This window comes from Mercenaria mercenaria, chromosome 11, assembly GCF_021730395.1.
Source record: "Mercenaria mercenaria strain notata chromosome 11, MADL_Memer_1, whole genome shotgun sequence".
NCBI classification, from domain to species: domain Eukaryota; kingdom Metazoa; phylum Mollusca; class Bivalvia; order Venerida; family Veneridae; genus Mercenaria; species Mercenaria mercenaria.
In genome coordinates this window covers 10,442,397-10,469,904 of record NC_069371.1, presented here as the reverse complement: position 1 = coordinate 10,469,904, position 27,508 = coordinate 10,442,397, and the positions used below count along the sequence as shown (strand labels likewise).

Sequence of the window (27,508 nt, the reverse complement as noted above, 5' to 3'; positions counted from 1 at the left end):
CAGTTTTAGCACTATCCTTTTAATACCGAGCACCAAGTGAGGAAGCTACTAGTATCATTTTTTTACGTCTTTGGTACGATGCACCAAGGGATCAAACCCATAACCTCCTGCTCTCAAAGTGGGAGCACGAGTGACCTTGACCTTGGAGCTAGGGGTCTGGGCCTTGCACATGACACATCACCTCATTATGGGGAATATTTGTGCCAAGTAATTTTAAAATCCCCTGATGAAAGGCAGTTAATAAACAATGTTAACCTTTAACCTCTAAGTGTGACCTTAACCTTAAAGCTAGGGGTCTGGGTCTTGCGTAAGACACATCCTCTCATTATGGAGAACATTTCTTCCAAGTAATTTCAAAATTCCTTGATGAATGGCAGAGTTATGAACCGGATGTTAACCTTTGACCTCTAAATATGACCTTGACCTTGGAGCAAGGGGACTTGGTCTTGTGCATAACACGTCTCATTATGGGGAACATTTATGCCAAGTTATTTCAAAGTCCCTTCACGGTTGGCAGAGTTATGGACCAGACACAAAGAGTGACAGACGGACAGCCTTTTTTTCTTCAAGAAAAAGGCGGGGGACAAAATTCATGTTATAAAGTTTAATGGCTGTATGCTCACATTTTCTAGAAGAAACTAGTTTATGTCTCAATGTCATTTAACATTTGACCTACTGTCCTCTTAACCTTTAGCCTGCTGGTGGCAAGTGATTCTGCCTTTGCGACCAGTGCAGACCAAGATCAGCCTGCACATCTGTGCAGTCTGATCATGGTCTGCACTATTCAGTCAGTAAATTTTCAGTGAATACCCCTTGAATAATAAATAATACTGTCAAAATTGAATGATGGGCCAGTCCATTTGAGAAATTTGGCAGGGTAAAGGTTAAAGAATTGGGGTCATTTACTGATCACAGACAGTCTCACTCTATAAAACTGTAGAATCTTAAACCATAGCATTCTCAAGTTATTAATCTTTTTCAGCTAAGAAGTCACAGTAACATTGACCTTATTATGACATATTAACCTCCAAAATAATATGTGTCATCTAGAGACCCAGGCAATCATCTCATGAAGTTTTAACACTGTCAGCCCAATTCATCAGAAACTGTTTCTAGGCTATAGGCCACTATGAAGTTTGAACACCATAGAGGCAATGCATTATCTAGTTATTAATCGAAAACCATGTTGTTTACCCGAGGACAGACATGCTCAAATCAACAGTATCTCCTTTTCTTCCACTGAGAACATTAATGTACATAAATACATGCTGACAGATTCATCACACAATATGCCTGACTTTTTGATGAAAACTCAGTAATATACATTGTAATGAAAAAGAATGTGACAAAAAACAAATTTCATTTTTGTTTAATGTACTTTTTCAAAATATATACATTGCAATTATTATATATAACATATTCTTGAAATAAATTTTAACACTTTTTTTCTTCAAAACAGAAATGTACGGTTTTAATACATATTTGTAAATTTATAACACACACTATCACTGTCTTTCTTTCAGTTGAAAAATAACTTCCCCTGTAGATCATACGATTCTGTTTGAATAAAGTCTCCATTAGCTCCACAAGTTATATTTCCCAATCTGGTTTTCATTCTCCAAAGAGCATCACAGTTATGAACAACAATATTAAATCACATTCTGTGCTCTATTTCTATGTTTATTCACTTCACAAATCTTTTACAAGAAGGGACAGGAGTGGTGTCAATCTATAGAACTCATGCCCCATGAAAATAGTTGGTAGAATAATATTTTAAAGTCCAAAAGAGCCATAACTTCAAGAAACATCAGACAAGTAACTGCTAACAATGTCCACTTCATGAGCTTTAAACCAGATGTCAAGTTCATCGTTCTTCATTTTTCCCCCCCAAGTTTCAAAATTTTATCTTAAATGCATTTTACCTTTGCCTCACGTAAATAACATTAGTACTGTTGTGTACTTGTTCAACAGAATTCAGTATTTCATACAACACTTGTAACCCAGCATTGAAAGTTCGCAACCTGAAGGGGTATTTTGCATGTCTGTTGCCATAGAAACCACATTTTTAATAGTAAGTCTTAACTGATGGACTTTAATACTGTGAAATCATTTAAATTCGCTGGCATGAAATTTCGCGCAAACGTGAGGAAGGACTGTTTCCCGCAGGCTTTATTCGCGCATTTTCAATTATAGCAATGATAAATATAATAAAAAATAATAATAGCGCGGTCTTAAATTCGCGCATCGGTCCTGGCGCGAAATACGCGAAAATTCGCCCTATGCGAATAAAAATGATTTCACAGTATTCTTCAAACAGCCGGGTATCTATAAACCAGGTCCCATCAAAAATCGTTAACATTTAAAGTTAACACAGGAAGGTCTAAGTTAACACAGGAAGGTCTATGTTATTTTATTTTTTCCCTTTGTCCATCCATTCAACAGTCTGTAATGCTTTTTGAGTTATCACAGAATACGCTTTTTTGTCATATTTCTTAAACATTTGTTGCAAGAGCAAACACATCTTTTGCCATAGCAACAAAATTTAAGGATGTGCATATACTCTGTGTTGTCATCTATCTTGTATTAAATTTCATGAAAAATATCTTGTACTTTTAGTTACTTTTAAATATATTGCAGGATCCCACATTGTGTTATGGATGGGCAGTAGTGGACTAATTACCTCATTTTCTAGTTAATCGTGTCAGTCTATAGTGACATATACTAACTTTTCTGCATTTGAGCAGCTCAGGGTTTTTTCTTGCTGTTTTGGGAACATAGCCTAAAACCCCAAAATTGGGAATTTTGGTGAGCAAATGTTCCAAATTGGTAAATATTCATAGTTCCATAGGATATAGTAAGGATGTATTTAAGCACCTTCTCATACACTTGTTTCACATTGTACAACCTGTTTAACATACTGCCATTACAAAATAGACCATATTTTGGTCAATGTTTGTGCAATTTTGATGGAACTTTTTTCAGAATGTAGATTGGGAATTTTTGTACTCATTTTGGGAAAATACATACTTTTTGGCATTGGGAACAGATGTATAGCTGATAACAATAAAAACAGCCAAAAAAAACAATTGAGCTGAAGACACAAAGGGTTAGTTCAAACACTACATGCACCAGAGTTTTCAATACCAGTGAGCATGAAAATCACTTTGAAACAAATGAGGTCTATGGTGAGGCTGACAGCAGTTTAATGGTTAATGAGGGGAACTTGAGGCCTGTGGTGAGGCTGACAGCAGTTTAAGCGACTAGAAGTTTGTGGTGAGGCTAAGAATGTTTAACTTGTTTAAAAGACAACTTGAAATTTGTAGTGAGGCTGAAAGCAGTTTTAACAGTTTAAAGGACAATTTGATGTCTGTAGTGAAGCTAAAAAAGGTTTAACTTGTTTAGAAGATAACTTGAGGTCTGTAGTGAGGCTGGAACTTGTTTGCCTTCGTTCCTAACTGCATACGGACTCGGTTCTTCATTCTCTGTACAGCTGCCAAATCCTTACATCTCTGTTTGGCCACTACACCTGCAATGTGTTACACAAGAAATCTTTAAAATTAATCTTTTACAAACTTAGTTTTTTTTAGTTCATACACAAGAGCTGTTTGTGAAACATATAAGCCCCCTCCCATACACTCCCACATATACTTCCATTTCTGTATGTCATTTAAAGTGTCAAGTATACTACCACCTTGACCTTTGACCTATTTCAAGATAGGGTCATCAACTGACTGTAAGTATTCATCCCAAAATTTAAATGGCTAAAGCACTCTAACACCATTTTCAGTCTATAGATCACTGCCGTTCCCCAGCACCAAGTTTGATAAAAACAAAACTTAACTAGAAAATGCTTTTGTAAAAAAGCGCATGTCTCCCTCAATGCAAAGTCCTATAGGCAAGAAGTCAATAGGGGTCAGGAGCAAAAGTCAAAGAGACACTGATGGTTGGCTGCAATAGGGATCATCTACTTGGCATGTCCAATAATCCCGCTAAATTTCAACACTCTTGGCCTAGTGGTTCTCAAGTCACTGTTCAGGCTTCTGTGACCTTGACCTTTGATCAAGTGACCTCAAAATAAATAGGGGTCATCTACTCTGCAAGTCCAATCATCCTTTAATTTCAACATTGGGTCAAGTGGTTCTCAAGTTATCCAAAAAATGATTTACATGAACAGGCCACTGTGGCCTTGACCTTTAATAAGCTGACCCAAAATCAATAGGGGTCATCTACTCTGCATGTCAACATCCTATGAAGTTTCAACATTTGGGTCAAGTGGTTCTCAAGTTATTGATCGGAACTGGTTTATCAATGTCAGGCCCCTGTGACCTTGACCTTTAACGGAGTAACCCCAAAAACAATAGGGGTCATTTACTCTGCATGAACAATCATCATATGAAGTTTCAACATTCTGGGTCAGTGGTTCTCAAGTTATTGATTGGAAATGGTTTTCCATGTTCAGGCCCTGTGCCTTGACCTTTAACAGAGTGACCCCAAAATCATTAGGGGTCATCTACTCTGTATGACAATCACCCTATGAATTTCATCATTCTGGGTCAAGTGGTTCTCAAGTTACTGACCGGAAATGGTTTTCAATGTTCAGGCCCCTGTGACCTTGACCTTTCACAGAGTGACCCCAAAATCGTTAGGGATCATCTACTCTGCATGACCAATCATCCTATTAATTTCACATTCTGGGTCAAGTGGTTCTCAAGTTACTGACCGGAAATGGTTTTCAATGTTCAGGCCCCTGTGACCTTGACCTTTAATGAAGTGACCCCAAAATCGATAGGGTCATCTACTCTGCATGTACAATCATCCTATGAAGTTTCAACATTCTGGGTCAAGTGGTTCTCTAGTATGACGGAAATGGTTTTCCATGTTCAGGCCCCTGTGACCTTGACCTTTGACAGATGACCCCAAAATCAATAGGGGTCATCTACTTCATGTCCAATCATCCTATGAAGTTTCAACATTCTGGGTCAAGTGGTTCTCAATTTAACTGACCGGACATGGTTTTCCAATGTTCAGGCCCCTGTGACCTTGACCTTTAAGGGAAGTGACCCCAAAATCGATAGGGGTCAATCTACATCTGCACGTAGTTCAATCATCCTATGAAGTTTCTCACATATCTGTGGTACACATGTGGTTCTCGTAGTTATATTGATCGGAAATGGTTTTCCATGTTCAGGCCCCTGTGACCTTGACCTTTGACAGAGTGACCCCCAAAATCAATAGGGGTCATCTACTCTTCATGATCAATCATCCTATGAAGTTTCAACATTCTGGGTCAAGTGGTTCTCAAGTTACTGACCGGAAATGGTTTTCAATGCTCGGAAATGAAGTGTGACATACGGACGGACAGACGGACGGACAGACAGACCGGGCAAAAACAATATGTCTCCTGGGGGAGACATAACTAGAGTTGTCACAGGAGTGACAAATTATACCCCCACAATATAGCCATGTCACAGAACTAAGCCAATGTTAAAGCCGAACTTGCTTGATCTTTGACCTACTGACCTCAAAATCAATACAGTTCATCTGCTGGTCATGATCAACCTCCCTATTAAGTTTCATGATCGGCGGCCCAAGCGTTCTCAAGTTACTTTCCGGAAAAGGTTTAAATGTTCTGGGTCACTCTGACCTTTGACCTTTGGAACTCATAGGGGTCATCTGCTGGTCATAACCAATCTCACTATGAAGTTTCGTGATCCTAGTCCAAAGTATTCTGAAGTTATTGTCCAAAAAAACATTTTAAATGTTCCAGGTCACTGTGACCTTGACCTGTGACCTACTGACCTCAAAATCCTAAGGGGTTATCTGCTGGTCATAACCAAACTCCCTATCAATTTTCATGATCCTAGGCCCAAGCGTTCTCAAGTTATCATCTGGAAACTGTATAACTGTTCCGAGTCACTGTGACCTTGACCTTTGACCTACTGACCTCAAAGTCGAACTTGACCTGTATTTTATCAAGTTAAACCTGTGTACAAAAATTTATGATCCTAGGTCCAAGCGTTCTCAAGTTATCATCCGGAAACCGTTTTACTGTTCAGGGTCACTGTGACCTTGACCTTTGACCTACTGACCCCAAAGTCGAACTTGACCTGTATTTTATCATGTTACAACCTTTGTACAAAAAATTATGATCCTAGACCCAAGCGTTCTCAAGTTATCATCCGGAAACTGTTTAACTGTTCCGAGTCACTGTGACCTTGACCTTTGACCTACTGACCCCAAAGTCAAATTTGACCTGTATTTTCTGATGTTACACCTGTGTACCAAAAATTATTTAAATTGGTCAAGCCTTTCATGAGTTATCCTCCGGAAATCATGAAAACCAACGGACCGACAGACAAGCTCACTCCTATATACCACCCCAAACTTCGTTTTGTGGGGGTATAATTAAAAGTTTATCGTCAAAAACAAGATATAGATGTATTTAGATAATTTGTAATAAATGTAAAATCTGAAATTCTCACAGTTTCGCATTTTCTGCTGCTATCTTTTTTTTTAAATTGTCTCAGAAAAATAAAAGGTAACGGTAAATTTCCTGGAAGCACAGAGCACCCAAAACATAGAGAGCCATGCATCAGAAGTCAGATTTCACAGACTCTTTGACTGCCTATCAAGCCAGAACATCGCAAGGGAGGAGGGTATGGCAGGGGAATCAGTGACCCAAAACAAAAGGGGTCTTCTGCTGACAGTGCTATGTATAGTCGAACTTGTCTATAACAACCAGAACTTGGACAGCTAAAATGTTTTTTTCTGCAAGCAAGTCAAACATACATGACTTACCTGTGGCTCCAGTCCATCCAAGGGCTTTGTACTGTGCCAACATCTTTGGTAATACTGACTTGGTTCTCTCCCCTGATCTAGGATTTATATTCTGTTTGTAATATTTATGTAATGACCTGTGACCAATTGTTGCTCCTGAAAAGAGATACCCTGACATTGTAAACTGAGTAATTATTGTCTGTGCTGGTACTGCAACAATGTTTGTTTGTTTGTCCTATTGGGTTTTGAGTTACATTGACATAATTTTAGGTCATATGGTGACTTTTCCATTTTTGCTGGATTCTGAAGACACCAGACCCCGTGTTCACAAAGCTACCTGACATTGATTTTCAGTCTCAATCTGAGTTTGATCATGAAATTTTGAGAATGATTTTAAGCTGGTGTTCATGAAAGAAAATCAATCGCAAAAATTGATTTTCATCTGAGTTGAGTTTGATTTTTCGAGACAACATATTATATCAGAAATGATGACCATTCTCAGTTTCCATGTCGACAAAAGGAACATGTATAAAGATGGTGGACATTGAAAGAAGGGTGAGAAGAATCCGGAATTTGAACAGATTTATAAGAGTTGACAGACGAGTTTTTAAAGATAGAATCAATCCGTTAGAGGTCGTAAGCAGAGATGAGGTTCGTGAGCGGTATAGATTCTTTCCCAAGACAAATGTGTATATCATTGGACTCTTGGATCTGGCAAGACCAATGCAAAGGTCACAGCCTTTGCCCACACTCTTAACAACTTTGGTTTCCTTGCACTACTTCGCCACCAACTAGCACCATATAGTGACAGCAGATCTACATGGAGTTTCTAGATCCAGTGTCAGCAGAGCAATGTTGCAGTTTACAGATCAGTTATGTGGAAGAATGCAAGAAGATACTTTTTTAATATTGCCGGCAAGTCACAATGTCAATTTATCGAACGGTCCTTTTCATTGGTTACTGATGTAAACAAGCACATAGTTTCAGACAAGGGACATCACTGTGACTCTTGATTAAAGCAGCTTCAGAGTAGTTGTTACCAATAAGTGTTATATTATGGTCTTTGTAAATGGCACATATTCACTATTGCAATTTGGCAGTTTAATCGAGACTGTCACATCAAACGTTTTCCCCATCGTAAGAATCACCTGATATATTCTCCAATTATACAAAAATGCTTAAAGATTGTTAATTGATGAAATATTAGATCAATAATTGTTTTTATTTTGACTCCTACAAGATTCTTGCATTTCTATTTGTCAACAGATGTCACATGGAGACAGGATATATTCCATATCCTGCTAGTACATTTCAGATATGAATTTTGATTAAAAACAAAATGGCTGCCGCATTGCCAGCGTAATTAAATCAAGGCAGATTATAAGCTCCAGCTATAGCGTTTCCAAGATAAAAAAAATTAGTGTTTTCTTGCCCTTCTCCTTCTTCCTGTCTAATTTAGGTTTGTAGAGTTAGTGGAAATAGAAGAACAGTAACTCTGTATGACACGGCCGCAATTAACAGGTTGAAATGTTGTTTTAGTTAAATCATCGTAAAGCAAAAGAATTAACACATTTGCAAGACAGCAGTTTGTTGTAGGATCATTTAATCTACCAGCAAGATAAAGGAACTATCTGGAAATGGGACGGAAGCCGAAGTTTTAAGACATTTCTAACATCATGTAATCTGATGATTTTTCGGAAGGATGGAACAATAAAGTTTTTCAAAACCAGTTCATAACCTGTACAAATGAGCTTCTGTGTTTTGTGATTCAGTCAAAATACAGTTTATTTTGTATTTTATAGCTGGTGTTAATCAACTATAATCAAAGCATGATAACCAGAGAAGATTGCAGGATTCCAGTCTGCACTGTAACTGTAAGTAGCTTATTAATATAAAAATTGTGTCAATTACAGCAAGGATGTAGGCCTAAAAGGTAGTCGGCTTCGCTCTCGCCTGATATGGATTTCCTCGACAGCGTATATCCTGTATCCTGTCACCAACAAGCAGTGTAACTAATAGTATCAGATCAAAGCATCTATGCAATTACAAACAGTATGTTGTTGAACAGAAAATTGTTGTAAGTTGTACTTTAAATTCAGTTAGTAAAACAGTTTTCTGTTCAGCACTCGAAATGCACTTACTACATCCTATCAGTAGGATAGTAAAATGAATTTAATATGAGATGAAAATTGCGTGTTTGAGTATATGTTGAAATTTAAACAAATCTTTTTAAACAAAATGGGAAGAAAATATTACAAAATTGGATCTGATAACTAAAAAAACTACCCATAGTTTAATAAGTATTGCTTGTTTCCAAACATTTTCAATAAAGAAATAGTTTACTGAAACATCTATCATAGGTAATATTTCTAATATGCTTTCTTGAAAATTTCATTACACATTACCATTTCTGCCTAATGAGAACTGGTAAACAAACTTGAATTTCCTGTGAAAGTTGGTCAATGTTTTTTTTAGTTGCCTGAAACCATAGAAAACTTAAGCACTTTGCGCATCCCCTCAGAACTAATGTTTACTGAAGTTAAATTTGAACTAAAGCATATCTATAAAAAGGACTGAGGTACTTCATTTGAAAACATTTGAATGAGTTTCAAAACCGACCCAATTAATATAGGCTTCTCTGTCTTACATGAAAAAAGCAAGGTCCAGGTCACAACTGAGCCTTACAACCATACAACATGGTTGCTCACTTGAATTTCACAGCTTGAGCTAGTATAACAAATGCTGTCACAGGAGACAGCTCACTCAACAATTTCATTTCTGGATAGTAAAATAGAGCATATCTGAGGAAACAAGAGCTATCAGTGGAGTGATTGCTTTGTTAAAGGTAAAAAAGCAACATTTCATGTCTTAAGTTTCTGAGTGGACAAGATAAATTCAAATATGTGAAGAAATCTGTTGAGTACATGTGTACCTCAATCACACCCTTCCCTCATCATTTCAAGAATTAAATCACCAATTATTAATTCATGGACGTTGTTGTATATGATGGAGGTGATGATGTAAAACAACTATTTTAAGTTGGAATAAAATACATTCAGTAATGGCAGAGATACAGACTTAAAATCTTAAAAGGAGTATTCTTCATGGAATATTTATGCCACAGTAATGCACCTTCTTTTGTATGTGGGGGATGAAGAGGAACAACTACTTCAAGTCTGACCCAAATACGTTCAGAAGTAACAGAGATAGAAAGTGCAATAAGACTTTAACCTGAAATTCTAAGTGAAAAGGTGCAATTCACAACATATTGCGAAGTTATGAACCTTGTGTCCTATGATGTGGGTGATGATGTGGAACAATGATTCTAAGTTTGAACCTGATGACCTAGCTCTTGGTCCTGAGATAGCCAAAATTCCAAATCATTTAAGATCAGTCAAAACAATTATTCTGAACAGATTTTATGCAGAATGGATGAAAATATTTGTGTGAAGTAATTTGAATATATGTACACTCATATATGCATAAAAAGTCATATCTTGGGCAAGAAAAATAACCTTTAGGTGTGACCTTAAGCAAAGATAGGCCTTTTTGTCTTGCTGAATAGAATATTTGAGAAGTCATCCATTTCAAGCAGTTTTTGATCCAACAGAAATGGGACAGACTGACATATGAAGTGCAAAACCTAAGTTTTTAGCAAGTGAGCACTAATAAAATCTAATAAGCGGTTTCCAAGATATTGCCTCAGCAAGTGGACATCTAGACACAGATGGCTTGACAGCTGGATGGACAGTGTGATTACAAGTTAGTGTTTTATAAACTAAGAGTTATGTTTACCTGACGGTAGTACAAGTTCATAACCCTCGGCTGCAAGAACGTCTGGCGATACATCTACCTCCATCTCTTCTTCAGTTTCCCTGTCCTCTTCCTCAGGATTGTGGTCCGGATAACTGCTCCTGAAAGTACAGTTATGGGAAATCATAAGCTGTCAGACAGCTCGGATACTTAAGTGGCAGCCATAAAATGCCACTCTGTATTTGGTCACAAACTAGTTATAAGAGTTTCAGAAAATGTATCAGCAGCTGATGAAGTCAACTAGTGGTCAAGGTTTTATCACATTCTTTCTTTTTCTGTCAAATGGCATGAAAAGTCAGTATACTCAATACAAGAAGGCCTTAATGATCTTCAAGGGAATCAATCTTTTTCTTTTCTTTCTCCAAACCAGAAATAATTCAAAAAGATTCTAACCTGTAATCATAGAAGTCAGCATATTCTAATATCACATCTCCTTCATGCAGAATCTTACAATGACCTTTATCAATCATGTGCTTCTGAACCGCCTCTGTCGTGTAAAATCGTTTCCCTTTTTCATTACACCACAGACAAACGTTACCCAATCCAACCTTCTGACCTGAAAAGCATATGGGACATGTTTAACATACAGTCCAACTTATACTAGATCTTCAAAAATTTCTTTTGTTTTGATTTGCTGTAAAATTTATTCCCATATTTCATTCCTGAAAATATGCAAATACAATGGTCACCTACTGTCTGCAACAAGTTGATTACATAACCATTGTTTAGCCTGAAACATCAATCAATCAGTTCATATCTTTAACCCTTACCGTACCTGTCTGCCTTTGCAACCAGTGTAGATCATGATCAGCCTGCACATCCATGCAGTCTGATCATGATCTGCACTGTTCGCCATTCAGTCAGTATCTTTTTTGTAACACCCCCTTCAACAGTTCATGCCTTAATGGTACTGTCCAAACTGTAAGATGGATAAGTTTATCATAGAAATTTAGCAGAGTAAGGGTTAACCTCTAAGCTGCTGCCATAATCCTTGATTTGTGTATCTAACTTTATTTATAGTTGTCACTGGTTGCCCATATTTACAGCTCCAGAAGAATATTAGAGATTTAGCTAAAGGATAGTGCAAGATACATGTAGTCATTTCTGAGAAGCATCCTTGATGTCGTTAAAGAACAAGGGTTTAAACTCTGGTTTCATAGTGCAGCATCTTACCACTAGGCAAGTGTGTCTGTTTTAACTATAATGTACCATCAGCAGAAAAAACTTTGATCTGAACAGGCAGAACTACCTTAAATAAAACGTGGAAAACAACTGTTGTTTGTAGCTGACCTACCAAGCTGATACAGACTACATAGACTGAGTTGAGTTTTAAACAAGTCAAACAACAGCACTGCAATGTGGAGCAATATACGCCCAAAGGTATGACCTTTGACCCCTAAGTGTGACCTTGACCTTGAAGCAAGCCATGATGTCGTCTTGGTGTGGTGAACATTTGTGCCAACTTAAAGCAGTTCTATAGTTAGGGAGCAGACACAAAACAAAGTCATATGACCATTGACCCCTAAGTGTGACCTTGACCTTGAAGCGAGACATCCAAAACATGGCAAACATTTATGTCAAGTTTCTTCGAAATCCTTCAAGGGGTTCAAGAGTTACAGAGCAGACAAAAAATTGTTAGAGGACAGACAGACATAAACCAGCATCATAACATAATACGCCCCCTTCAGGCATAGGGTGACCTTGAAGCGAGCCATCTGAAACATGTACTCTGCATGTCTTCTCGATGTGGTGAACATCTGTGCAAAGTTTCTTTAAAATCCTTTATGCAGTTCAAGAGTTACAGAGTGGACATGAAACAAAGTCATATGACCCTTGGCCCCTAAGTGTGACCTTGATCTTGAAGCAAGCCATCCAAAACATGCGCTCTGCATATCATCTCAATGTGGTGAACATTTGTGTCAAGTTTTTTTGAAATCTTTCAAGGGGTTCAAGATTTACAGAGCGGACATGAAATTGTTAGCGGACAGACAGACAGATGGATGGACGGACAGATGGGCATCGGTTTCATAACATAATACGCCCGCTTTGGGCATATAAAAATCACATCATTCTTCTAGAAAAAAAATGTTGTTTGCTGGTAAAAGTTGTGTCTACATGCGGGAAAATTTCCTTGTATGTCACTATGTAGTATTATTAACATCTTTTACTTGTATATTTACCAAGGTATGTAACAAGTCCCTCTAGGTCGGAGATATAGTCAGCATCTGGTAGGAAAAAACTGTGCTTTACTGTCATATGTTTCATATTTTCCTCCAGAGATGGACTGATGTGTGAGCAAAACAGACATTCCTCAATACCTAGCCCATCTTCATCACCAAAACTGTCCACTGACTCCACCTCACTGTCTGTATCTACAAATAGAGATTGACTGATGTGTGAGCAAAACAGACATTCCTCAATACCTAGTCCATCTTCATCACCAAAACTGTCCACTGACTCCACCTCACTGTCTGTATCTGTAAATAGAGATTGACTGATGAGTGAGCAAAACAGACATTCCTAAATACCAAGACCATCTTCAACACCAAAACTGTCCACCGAATCCACCTCACTGTCTGTATCTGTAAAAGAAAGTCACAAACAAACATCAGACTTACTGTAACTACAGACTGAGTCACTCATGAGTTGCTTCTAAGATGTAAGTCAGGGTATTAGCTCTATCACGGAGGACATTTCATTTTAACATAAACTTAATACTATAATAGGATGGTGGAACCAACAATCAACTAAAGACTCTCAGCAATCTTCTTCACGTATGTAACATAAACTTGTTGGTTAAAACTAGATGCCCATGGGCAACATGTCGAGCCTGCCTTTACTGTGACCTTGACCTTTGAGTATAAATCTGTCTCATTGAGTTAAAGATTCATGCCAAATATAAACAAGAATCCTCAATGCATGTCAAAGTTTTGGGCCAAACAAGATCTGACATGACCTTTGACCTCCAATTGTGACCTAGACCTTTGAGAAAGGAACATGGGGTTTGTGTATGACACTCCACCTCACTGAGCTTAACATTCATGCCAAATATAAACCAGATTCCTCACAATGCATGTCAAAGTTATAGGCCGGACAAGATCTGACATGACCTTGGACCTCTAAATATGACCTTGACCTCTGAGATAGGACCCTGGGATTTGCACATGACACTGCTTCTCACCGAGGTTAACATTCATGCCAAATATAAACAAGATTGCTCCATGTATGTCAAAGTTATGGTCCGGACAAACAAATCTGGACAGATGCCCCCATGCACGCATGGACATACACCGAACCGCCATTTGGACAACTATATCTTTGCTTCCCCTAGCCGGCTCGACAAAAATGAATTAATTGGAGGTGTACTGTTTACCTGCATCTTCCATTTCTTCATCATCTGCCCCACCAGTGGCCCCTAATTCATTCCCTGAAGCTGCGTTTCCAAGCTTTTCCTTCATCTCCCTATTAGCAACATCTTTCTCCAACTTTTCGTTATTTTCTGGCTGCACCTGCAAATATTTAACTTCCCTGCTACAAACATAACAGTAACCTTAACAACAAAACCAGTCATGCTGAACATGGCCATCCCTTGGCCAAATGCAAATATTTTGAGTAAACTGTGGCCAAAAGGAGGCAATGCCTTCAATATATTTCAATTAGTCAGAGGAGCTACTTAAACAAAGGTGCCAGTGTAATATTTAAAATCAGCCATCTTAGCTACTTAAACAGCCCTGGGTGTTTACCTAAACAGTTCTGGGTGTTTGTGCATTATTTGGATGTCACCTTAACTACTTAAACATGGGTACCAATGTAATATTCTGAAGCAGAGGTCACTCTGCCACTATTAATCACTGAACAATTTACTATAGTTTCATGAAAATGGCTCTAACTTTTTAACATGCGCTATATGAGTAAGGCTATTCCCTTATGTAAAAATCTATTTCTGCATCTTTGCACTGGATTTGTTTAATGTGGCTCTAAAATATTTTGAGTCAGTGAGTCACCCGTTTGAAGACAGCCATCTTAACTAATAATAAATGGGTGTCTATGTTATATCTGAAGAGTCAAATTAACTGCATAACAAGAGTGCCAGACTGTCACAAAATGCGCCATTGAACTTGGCCTAATTCAAGGGCCATAATCCAAGACTGCCTGGGGTGATTTGGGCGGTTATCGAACATGGCTGAGATATTATGACCACAAACATTGTCAGCAAGTTTGGTGAAGATCGAATGAAAACTATTTGACTTAGAGAGCGAACATGCTTTGGACAGCGACTGCCCGCCACGGGTGTTCACATAATACACCCGCTCTTTCAGAGATAAGCGTATAATCAGCTATCTTAACTTATTAGTCTATACAAATTCATTTTTAATACATGTAGCTTGATTGTGATGAAAGCTTTAAGCTTATTTGAACCACTCTCAACTGAAGTGAATCTGACAGTTAATTATCTATTTTTTGTTTCTGCTCATATGCAATATTTAGTTTTCTACAATGAATGCTGACAAAGACTTGAACTTCATAAACATGGGTGCTTATTAAATATTAAATATCAGGGTTATTTAACTACTTAAACATGCTTGCCTGTCAAACATTTTGAGATCAGCCAAATTTAGGATGCTATAAAATTCATTTTTAGTTGTTCTGTACATCTGATATCAAATCAGCTAATCACCAATTACCTCTATTCCTTTTTCTTTATTTTTTTCGTTTATTTTCTCAACCTCCTTCTGTCTTCTCTGTGCTTCCTTAACTTCTGCTTCCTTGTGTTTCTTCGACTGTAGATGGTTCTGAAGTGCATTCTGGGAGTTAAAGTTTTTCCCACACACACCACATTTCAATGCCTGTTTGTCTTCTGCCACAACCTGAGGATAAATATGCTTTGAAAAACCCTGAAAGGCCAATTTACACATGCATTAAATATTTACATATCAAACTACTATTGTAGTGAGCTTGATAGTTATTATTAACTTTTTGTCTTTGCTCATACGCGATGTTAGTTTTAAACGTCAGGTCTAGGATTCTGTTTTAAAAGATAAGCCTGAAAACCTACTTCCTGTTAACCTCTTTCAAAACAGTTAAACAGGGAAAAGCCTTAAATCAAAAACAATCCTAAACAAATAGGCCCACGGGCAGAATGTCGAGCCCGCCAGCTGTCAAGTGTGACCTTGACCTTGGATCTTGGGACCTGGTTCTTGCGCATGACACTTCGTCTTGTAATGGTGAACATTCATGCCAAGTAACATCAAATCCCACCACGCATGAAGAAGAAATGTTCCGGACAAACTTCAATTTGACATTTGACCTCCAACTGTGACCTTGACCTTTGAGATAGGAACATGGGGTTTACGCACGACAAGCCTTCTCACTGAGGCAAACTTTCATGCCAAATATAAACAAGATTGGTCCATGCATGTCAAAGTTATGGTCCGGACAAAATCGGACGGAGGGACACATGCATGCACATATACACCGAATCGCCAAAAGTGGCGACTATATCGAGCTCACCGCAAGCGGGCTGGACTAAAATCCGACGCCTGCAACACTGATGAAGACTTTACACAAATATTTGGTAAGATGGACCAAATGTTTAAATCAACTCTCATAACAGCAAATACTGACCTAAATTTGAACTTTACCAAGATATTACCGTGATCTACAACCTTTCATTTGCAGTTTTATCATTCAAGTTAGTAAGACAACACTGTTGATATTTTAAATTGAACAATATCAAGGACCTTAAATCCTGTGATATTAGTTTAACTTTAACACAGATCTTTACAGGTAAAAAAAATCTGTGTTAGTAGTAAAAGTTTTGAGTAAAGAAAAAGTACTCATATCTTGAGATAAAGTCCGTTAAAATAATATAATAACTCACAGGTGTTTGCTGGGCACCAAGGACCCTCTGACGGAAGTTGTCAGCACTAACAGGGGGTAACTCTGCAACCTTTCTCTTCAGATTGTATCTGTGCCAGTCTGTTTTATAGTGAGATCTCTGTGTCTCCCCGTCAGCAAACACAACCCGACATGCGATACACGTATATACAGACATCTGAAAGAAAACATAAAAAAAATTAATTTAACAGAAACTAAAACAAAACGAAAATGCTTAACTAACTAAACTTCATCCCTTCTAGTTTAGATACAGAATGATCTGACCAGTGGAATAAAGCAATAGAAATCCCTAAGAACAAATCTAGAGAAAATTTTAGATACAGGCATGTGTGGCTAAGTTTAGCTTAGCTCGTTGTGAATAGACAGCCTGGATCTTTAACATCCTCAGTGTAATGCGCTGATACATTTGGAATCCTGTTTCTTGGGAAGAACCAGTACTGGCCTCTCAGTCAGGTGGGAGACACTCCAACAGACTGATTATAATTATTTATATGAAGAATGTATAAAAAAAAAAAAAACAATACATTTTTATGAAAATCTTTCAAATTTTTTAACAGATAAAACTAAACATAATTCTAATGGTTACAGGAAGATAATAGGTCACTAAATGTCTGACCAGTCTTAAACTTTTAACAAGGTTTACAGCAAGGTACATTTTTCTGCAATTTACAGTATACAGTATTTCCTGTGTCACAAAATCTTCAAATTCATTTTAACATTGATTTTTCAGTACCAGGAGGCTTTCAACTGATCTTTGATGAAAAAGGAGAAAAGTAGGAATCTGATGATAAATAGTAGGAACTTATGTGAACAAACTTACCCCAAAATTTACTCACAGTTACACAGCAAGACACTACAAATGAACTTCAATCACAATATATAACTTTAAGGTCTGTCTATTTAATGATGCTCTGAGGTTCAATTATATAAAGCAGAGCCTCACCAGTATACCATCAATCCTTATATTATGTAACAAAATTCAGTCTACAAATAGACTAACAACATTTGTTAACATATTTCTTCTTCTTTAAATAAAAAGGTAGGAATAATAGGAACTTTTTTTTAAAAAATGTAGGAAAAATGTAGGCACAGACCTAAAAAGTAGGAAAAGTAGGACTACTTGAAAGTCTGTACCAGTGCAATAGTGGCAGTAATACCCTGAATAAAAAGTCAATGAAGGGAGATAATTGAAAAAATAAGTAGGGTAGATTTATATTTTGAATCCTAGTCCAGGCACTGGAAACTTCTTGGGATACTCCTATTAAGTGTCTCCCATCTTACCAGAGGCAAGAACTGGTTCTTTTCCATGAAAAATTGCTTTGCATGTGTCAGTCCTACACACTGGGCCTGTTAAAGAACCATACAGTCTATTCTAAATAAGCTATGCTAAGTTAGCTAGACATGTCTGTATCAAAAGATCTCTCTCTCTCTCTCTGTTCTTGGGGCTTCCTCTCACTTTGTCCCTCTTTACCTCTCCTTTCTTCATATCCCGTTTTTTTAAGTATCTTGGCAGGATGTTGTTGTGTATAACATTTTCATTAATTTCATATAAATAGTTGTGTTTGAGATTATTGTGTTGACCCAGCTGAAGTTGCATTTGAATTTCTATTGTTTTAGTTTAATGTTGGGGTACCAAAACTCCATCTTAAGGCACAGAAATAGTTCTTTTCCGAAGACTGAAAGAAACAACATAAGGTTGAATCACTGTACATTTAGGAAACAAGAAAATACTTTTTTGACTGAATGGTGCTTTTTTTTCCATTCATGAGAATATAGATTATATACGACGATACATACAATCATTACCAGTACAAACTGTCACACATTCTAGGACGAAGCATTTCATACCTTATGTAAAATATAGTGAAAAAGAAATATTTGAACTATCGTTTTTACAGAAAATGCATATATTAATTTATGAAAGACAACCAAATATATATGACTATCATACTCATTTGCTGAATAACTTATATTACAAACACATTTTCTTTGTATTTTTATTTCTTTATTTGTATACAAATGTACTCTTGTATACTACATCTTTTATATAGTGCAGTATATACTGAACAAACACCTAATCAGCCATTTGCTATATAGTATATACTGAACAAACACCTAATCAGCCATTTGCTATATATTTACCCATATGGAATTATGCAAATACAAAATTTTATTTGTTTTGCTACTACAACCCAATTTTAAGTCACAAAAAATACGTGATTACACTTTATCAGAATAAAGAGGTGTTGGTTCATATTATTTTACTAGAAAAATGCTTAACCATCATACAAATATCAAATGCTCTTTTCAGAAAGAGCACAACAACAACATAACTCTGATTTTGTTGTTACTTTCTTTCCTGATAAAAGTATTTCACTAGTTTGTAAATTATACAAGTTTTAGCTCATTTTTGTTTAATAAAACACGTTGTCCTGAAATGGTATGCTTATACACTAGTACGCTTATGTAATGGTGTTATGGTATGCTTTTAGTGTTATTTCTATAGAAACGCAGAGGGGTGCCCCGCCCTGCCCTTTTAAACTGCTACCACCAAGCCCTTAAAGTGTGTTCTCCTGTCTTTGATCTTCTGCTAAATCCAACCTTTTATCCTGTAGACAAGCCTCGCCGATTTTTTGATCAACAAATTACGTCACAGCGAGTGCACACAGGTAATGAGAATCAATGAAGTGTTAAAAGTAATTGAGTACTGATCCTGTGTACTGTCAAAAAGGTGCCAATTAATAAATTGTTCCATATGCAGCCAGCCGATTAACGAGCATGTGAAAAGTGCCTTGCAAGATTTCTTCATGCAAGCTTTAAATTTGACCATTGTTTAGTATAATGAGCTCTAGAAATAACACTAGCTTAATCTGGCATCGTTTCATTAGAAATTCCAATTGTTGCACCATCTTTACATAGAAAAATCAAGGCTTAGTTGCTTACTACAAGTTTTACAAGAGGACTGAACTTCACTTAAGACAGTTGTTATTATTATTATTTAAACTGTTGTCTGCATATTGTGGTGTGGTGTCTAGGCATGTGGTGTCTAGGCAACTTGTAAACAGTCCTCTCTGTTGAATTATCTCAAATGTAAACTGGATGGCAATGAGGGGCAGTCTTAATTTTAGATGTGTTTATTACATAATTGTATGATACTGTAAACCTAAAAATGGTTTCAAGCTATTTGATGTTGCGACTTACGCTGTGTGTTTTTGTGAAATTTAATAGTCATGAAACAACCAGCTACTGTGAAAACGCGAAAGTGATAAGTATTTGTTGGTAGTAGGCTGCAAAGCTTCTCCCCTATATATGCATATATGTGTACATTTATTATTATTAGCAACAACCACCACTTTTTGTTAGTTTTGATTACAAGATTGAAATGATGTTTTTGTTGGATTCTAATATGTGTATGAATGACAAATCAATTGTGTTTTTGAACATAAATATTACTAATAAAGTTTTATGGAGTCCCGGTCGTTAAAAGTCATGTCCTAGATTTAACAAATTTTTCTGTTGTTTTTTTTTGTGCCAAAGAGACCGCAGCTAGTTGCATTTTTTCTGCTACATCTATTTGATTTATTTCAATATTACTTATTCATCTATTACAAAGGAAGATTTCCCTAGTTTATTTAGAGAGATTATGAAGCCATTCAAGAAAAAAACAAGAGCTGTCACTAATGGTGACAAATGCCCCCGCAGCACCTTGACCTTTGACCTGGTGACCCCAAAGTCAGTAGGGTGGTGTACTCATAAAGTACTATCAGCATGTAAAGTTTGAAGGTCCTTGGTGAAGTGGTTCGCGAGTAAATGTTGGCCCCTGTGACCTTTGACCTGGTGACCCCAGTCAGTAGGGGTGGTGTACTCATAAAGTACTATCAGCATGTGAAGTTTGAAGGTCCTGGGTGAAGTGGTTCGCATGTAAAGTGCCTTCATGCAAAAAGTTAACGTTGGCCCCTGTGACCTTGACCTTTGACCTGGTGACCCCAAAGTCAGTAGGGTTGGTGTACTCCTAAAGAACTATCAGCATGTAAAGTTTGAAGGTCCTGGGTGAAGTGGATCGCGAGTAAAGTGCCTTCATGCAAAAAGTTAATGTTGGCCCCTGTGACCTTGACCTTTGACCTGGTGACCCCAAAGTCAGTAAGAGTGGTGTACTCAATAAGTACTATCAGCATGTGAAGTTTGAAGGTCCTGAGTGCAGTGGTTTGAGTGTAAAGTGCCTTCATGCAAAAAGCTAATGTTGGCCCCTGTGACCTTGACCTTTGACCTGGTGACCCCAAAGTCAGTAGGGGTGGTGTACTCAATAAGCACTATCATCACGTGAAGTTTGAAGGTCCTGGGTGCAGTGGTTCGCGAGTAAAGTGCCTTCATGCAAAAAGTTAATGTTGTGACTGACTAACGAACGAACGAACTAACAGACGGACAGTTGAAAACTAATATGCCTCCCTTTGGGGGCATAAAAATACTGTGAAATCACTAATATTCGTGGGAGACCAATTTTCATGGATCAGTCAATGCATGAAATTTAATCCCAACGAACAAGTAAAAATCCCATTCATTTAATGTTCAAAAGTTGAAATCCACGAATTCATATCCCCACGAAATTGCCGTTTTGACCAAAACCAAGAAATTTCATGCCCACGAAATTTAATGATTTTACAATAAGTGAAATCTTAGCCCCATTTAATTACATGATACTTTCACTTTGGGAAACAAAGATACAAATTTTTATTTATAGGCGGGTGTCAACATTATAACATTTATAGCTATGAATAGCTATTGGTCGACTTAACAGTGTGTAATTTCCAATCTGCACATTTTTAAGTCTTAAAAGGTTTTGCAAGAGTTGTCTTTCCTATGGTTATTGCTAGATTTATTTAAAAAAGGAGTTTTTATCATATATAGTAATTCATTTCAATCATATATAATAATTCATTTTTTTAGATATATCAGCCCATTACCAAACAGGTTTTTTCTTCCTTCACAATAGGGACCGTTTATAGGCCCCTTCCCCTCAGAAAATTTCTTTAAACAGCCAAAACCAGTTAAGTTGTACAATTACTGAAAATGCCTGTCCGAAGGCCTTGTAGCTTTAGCAACTTCAAATATAACATTGATTTTTACTTATTTTGATTGAGTGATATGATATCTAGCTAAAAAGTATAACTTCTATAGTGGTATTATCAATGAAACACTCATGATATGCTTTTCAATGCTCGAAAATGGTCAAAAAAAGCTGTCCAAACCTAGGGGTAGTGTAGTTTTAGACCCTATTGTGAGAAAACGAAGCAACATTTCACTCGATTATGACTTGATTAGTAATGCCAATGAATATATTCAGAGTTGAGTATAAATTTACCGGCATAATTTTGATTATAAAAATTATTTTTTGGAGAAATATGCGTGTCCAATCTATGTGAATTACGTTACCATTTTATACACAATCAAAAGGGCAGAAAACATAACTTTACAAACTATTGCTATGGTGTTTTAGACACCCATATGTATGCCGTATAAAACTTATGACTTCCTACTTCAGCATCTATTCTCTTAAATTATTCCCAATCTTGAAAAGAAAAGATATATAAAAATAGCACCAAATGTGAATTACGTTACCACTATTTCTTAACCAGCAATAAAAGGAACAGACATGTTATATTGCTACTGATTAAAGCTTGATGATGGATCACAAATATGCACACATATATTTAAAATTACATTCAAAACCGAAAGTTATATTTCAATTTTAGTGAAAAATGTGAATTACGTTATCGTGAATTACGTTACCGTGATTTTGTGTTTAAAGGCGATAAATCATCCTAGGGTAAATAGCAAGGAGTTATATATATACTTACACCGATAGCACTTCACGGTGCATACCTCCGAAGTTTACAAGGTGGGAAATATTTGTTTTGGTTCAAGTTTCGGCGTATTGAGCAACAAATCAAGGTATGTAATCTACTAATAGTAATTATGCGGTATTAATTATAGTGTTGAGCCATTGTATAACGAATTATTTTAGTATTTGGACACTCAAAGCAAACCATGTTATTTATTTTATTATGTCTATATGTTTACACAGGTACGCACATGGTTCAAACAGTAACGTAATTCACTGTACGGTAACGTAATTCACATATGCTATTTTTTCTTTCAGGGCGATGAGAAAGTCACGAGCAAAAATTCAAAAAGCCTATAGAGAAAGGAAAAAGGCCCGTGAAGGATCTGAATACCTCAGAAAAGAGACAGCCCGCGTGAAAACGTACTACAAGGCTACCACAGAGCTACGGCCCCACAAACTCGCTATTCGTCGAGAACAGGTCCGTATATGTATGCAAAAACATCGACAAATGCTAAAACAGGCTGAACAACAATTAGCTGAGGAGGAGAATCCTAACAACATGATGGTTGAGCAAGATGACCAATCAGATGGACCGTGCGACTCAACTAGTTTAATCCCGTGCGACTCAACTAGTTCGATCCCGTGTGACTCAACTAGCCCGAGTACACCTAGACCAAGTACGAGTTCGTTAGTAGTCGATATGAAATTTAAGTCAAGAAGGGGCCATTGGAAAAAAAGCCTTACCTTAAAGAAAGCTGAAAGTCAGGTGAAAAAGCTTGAATTGAAAGTCCCTGACTTGAGAAAGAAAAATGATTCTTTACGAAAGAAGCTGGAGAGAAGCAATCCAAATACCGCCAATTATACCGATTCAGGCAAGAAAAAATGCAACTCTAGCCACACTGGTGAAAAGGGAAGTACCATAAATAGTAAACATACAGCACAATTAACGCCTAGGAGCAAATCATTTCATGAGCTACGTAATATGGGCGTTTCGCCAACAAATAATAAAACACTAGTAAAAAAATTAATTTTTCATAATAGTCGTGTAAGCGAAATTGAAATGAAAGTTCGGTCAAACCGTGGCAGGGCGAGTCAGAGGTCAGCGTTAGAAATAGTTTCTGGTAAACTGATGAAGAAATATCGGCTTAGGTCAAGGTCAAGTCGGGAACTAGCTGTCCACCGGGGTCAGCTTATAAAAGCTTACAAAAACAAGAGTATTAAGAAAAGGAGACAATGTCTTGAAAGAACGCAAATGGCCGCGCGTGTATGTCAATTTCTCGAACGTGATGACAATAGTCCATGCTTACCAGGTAAGCGGGATGGTACGAAAGTGAAATCAGAAATAAAACAAACTCGAATACTGAATGACTACCTATACAATCTGCATCTTAAATTTAACGCTGAAAATCCAGATGTTAAAACCAGCTTAACAACATTTTCAAGTTATAGACAACACCACATCAAACTTGTCCAGTACAGCGCAAGGAAAGCGTGCCTTTGCCACAGACATCAGAATATAGCTTTGAAAGCCAAAGGTCTTAAATCTGTTGGCGCCATGTCTACAGATAACCCTGATCACATGATACGCCAATATTCCGACGAAGAAATAATTGACAAAATCCGCCAATCAAATACGGATGTTTTTAGGTTTTCTAATTGGAAAAGAAAAGAGGTCGAACATAAAGGTAGGCTGACGAAACGTATGCTGGTAATTCAAGAAGAAGTTGCCAAAGATGAATTCATTGAACAATTTAAACGCGACCTGATTGACTTTAGAAGTCATACAAGTAGAGTAAGATGCCAATTTGAACAAATGCAGATCCTTAAAGAAAGGTTACCGAAAACTCACACAATCTGCCAAATGGACTTTGCTGAGAATTATTCATGCAGCCACGCGGATGAAATTCAAACTGCTTATTTTGACAAAATTTAATGCTCAGTCACACTACACCCTGTGGTAATATACACAAGAGATGGAGATAACAAGTTAACCCATGAATCGTTCATATATGTATCCGATACTCAATCCCATACTACCGGCACAGTGTACGCATTTATTAAGAACATTACCTCGCAGTTATTGAGAGACAAACCTAATATTGACTGTGTTCATTATGTTACGGACTCGCCTACTTCTCAATACCGGAACAAGAGTACTTTATACCTCTTTGCTCATCACCTAGAGCTATTTGGTTTGTCAGCTTCATGGCAATTTTGGGAGGCGGGCCATGGTAAGGGCCCCTGTGACGGGGTCGCGGGCTCTTCTAAGCGGCTAGCTGATTTAGCCGTTAAACGTCAAACTGCCATCATACAATCAGCGGAAGACTACTACAATTGGGGTAAATCACTTACTAACAGTCAAACGAAGTATATATTTGTACCCAAAGAATACTGCGAAAAATCACAGGAAGAATTATCTGCTTTGAATATCAAACCTATTAAGGGCACACTTGAAGTACACAGCATAGTCCCTATGGGAAATGGTGAAGTGTGTAAGAGAAAAGTATCCTGCTTCTGTCAACAATGTTTTTCCGGTGGATGTTTTCATGCTAGTTGCGACGGATGGATTAAACATACTATTACGTACAAACCAGTCAATAACAACGACAATGCGATGCAGATACAGATTCTTGATGAAACGCCTGTTATTGAAAATTCGCCATTAGATGAAAAGTCTTCGCTAATCTTAAATGAAAATGCGTATGTTGCAGCTGTGTACAACAATGAATGGTATGTCAGCAAAATTATAGCATATGACCAGACTGACGATGAGTTACCTGTGAACGTTTCCTTTATGGAAACACGTGGTAAAGGGAAGGTTTGTTCAATGTTCAAATGGCCTAACAAAGAGAATTCCATTTGGATTGCAAAAGATGATATCCTTTGTACTATTGACGAACCGATAACACATGGTTCTAGAAAAATGTATAAACTTAATGAGTCTGACCTGAAAACTATTACTAGGGCTTTTGAAACATTTAGGAAAGCCTAGTTAATGTGTCTGGAAGGAACAGTATATTATAGACCTGTTTACAGAATGTTGCTAACTAAGCACACATATGACATAATGTTTGTGAATTACGTTACTTCGCAGTATTGGTTGTTTTTGACTTCGTTCCAAGTTATGATTTGAATTGTTTGTTGTAGGTATATTATGTCTGTTCTGGAAAGGTATTCCTCCTTTGAATAATACATTTAAACATATTTTCCCGCTTTTTTCACTTTGTGTGTACAGTTATTTCTTCGTGTGACTGATTTTCCCGCGATTTCGGTTTGTATGCGTGTATCATACATGCATTTTAATGATTATACGCCATGTATCTGTTATCATGTATCATGTAAATTAATGGACTCGGATGCCTTTCAGTATGATTTGTCGTGACTTATATAACTTGAATTAATTACAAACAAGCATGAAGCTGCTTTAATCATAAGGTGTATGTTATTGTGAATTACGTTGCGGTTTTCGAATATTTTATTCCAACTTCAGATTAACAAGTTTTCACCCAACATAAAACTGATACAAACGTGGCGTCATTATCATGTTAATAGCCATCAAAAACAACATAAAATAAATATATTGAAGGAGATGTTACTTTACAATTAGCGTGTTTTACTAATATGTCTATTATTTTGCTTAAATATTACCTATCAGTTAGTCATAATAATACAAAATAGTACATTTTTTTTATTCTTTTAAATGTACATGCATGCCTATATTCAAAACATTTTTATCTATGCATCTGGAATATCATAATATTTCATTTTTTGTACAAAATGTATATTCATGCAGACTCAGGATATATGTGAATTACGTTACATTCTACTCACTATGTACATTCTATCACTAAAACAGTAATTTTACGTATATCGCTTTATAGGTGGCATAATAAAGAAGGTAATGGTACCATTTTTCAAATATAAACTGTGTTAAAGATGTAATCACACTGATGATTTCATAATAGAATTTGACAAATAACGACAATGAATTGTTTAAAATTGGTAAACTTTTTTAATATGTGCTATTTTCTGATAAGATGTCAGCTGTTACTTTGTTTCAGTTTTGGTATATGTTTATACTTTGCTTAAAGTTTATTGTTTAATAAATTGATTTTATTGGATGCATTTGTCTTGTTCATATTGCTTTGTCCGACATGATAAAGTGAATTTCAATACCCTCAGTAGTAACGTAATTCACTAGACAATCTAGTGGCTACTTTCAATCAAAAATAATTACATAAAACTGAAAATTTGTTTTGATGAAAATACTATTTCAAGGTCCTAAGATGGTTCATCAATACGAAAAACCCGTTCACACAGCCAATCTAGACAACAAATACCCTCGAACAAAAAAATCCAAAAATTGTACAACTTAACTCGTTTTGGCTGTAAAATCATGCAGTTTTCCCCAAAAAATTGACTTTACATCTGGTTTTTTATTCCCCTTTGCCCATTATAATATCAAGATATTTTTCCCAAGTCACAGGCCTGGGCACCTTCACCTCCTTGTAAAAAAAAAAAACCCTGCCAAATAAATATCTCAGATTTTTTATATAATTTAACATGCATGTTATATAAAACCGTATTTATCTCGTGAAAGACTTTTCTCTTTAGTGGGCCCCTCTACAGATACTTTGTCTTAAACCGGTTAAAGCTCGCCAGTGGTGGATTTGCCACCGACTGTTCCAAGGCAGTGCCCCTCTGTTTTCCTTTACTTGTTTGTTTTGTCCTTGTATGTGTGTGGTGTGTGCTGATCGTGTGCGCATTTGGGGAGGCTGGGTTTTTAGAATGTGGTTTTCCCTGTTGGATATTCTTCCTCGTTTTTAGTTAGTGGGGTGGCCAAATGAAAGATAAAATTTTGATGTGCTGAGCACTCCTCTATTAATGCCTAGCTGTAGCACTGATATGCCTTGTGAAGGCAAAAAAGTTGTTCAAAAGTTGTGAAATTTATATCCAAATTATGAATATATCCGAATACTCTACTCTAAAGCACGTTTTCCATATTTCTTACATTTAGTTTTTACTGTAAATGTCAGCTTTTGTTCCGGTAGTTATATAGGATGTTTAACAGTGTTATTAAGCATCTAATGACTATTTTACTCCAAGGAACCGTAATAAACTGATAAATACACAATTGTTGTTTTCAATATTTCAGTCCGTGTTTCACCGACGCTCATG

At 36.8% G+C, this 27,508-nt stretch overlaps 1 protein-coding gene across 3 annotated transcripts; it reads right to left on the bottom strand.

Annotated features, from left to right (window-relative positions):
- Nucleotides 1-1,887: 1,887 nt before the first annotated feature.
- LOC123532941 (cytoplasmic 60S subunit biogenesis factor ZNF622-like) lies at nt 1,888-27,499 on the bottom strand. Of its 3 annotated transcripts, none has more exons than XM_053518534.1 (9): nt 27,342-27,499; nt 16,472-16,645; nt 15,276-15,485; nt 13,964-14,099; nt 12,771-13,067; nt 10,984-11,146; nt 10,573-10,691; nt 6,799-6,933; nt 1,888-3,526 (listed from the first exon to the last, which is right to left on the bottom strand). In XM_053518534.1, the coding sequence occupies exons 2-9, from the start codon at nt 16,643-16,645 to the stop codon at nt 3,399-3,401; spliced, it is 1,362 nt and encodes a 453-aa protein (XP_053374509.1). In that variant the 5' UTR covers nt 27,342-27,499; the 3' UTR covers nt 1,888-3,398. The 3 variants fall into 3 exon arrangements, with proteins under 3 accessions (XP_053374509.1, XP_053374511.1, XP_053374510.1); XM_053518536.1 differs by having other exon boundaries at nt 12,771-12,962; nt 27,342-27,498; XM_053518535.1 differs by having other exon boundaries at nt 15,276-15,458; nt 27,342-27,498.
- Between the last annotated feature and the right edge of the window lie 9 nt (nt 27,500-27,508).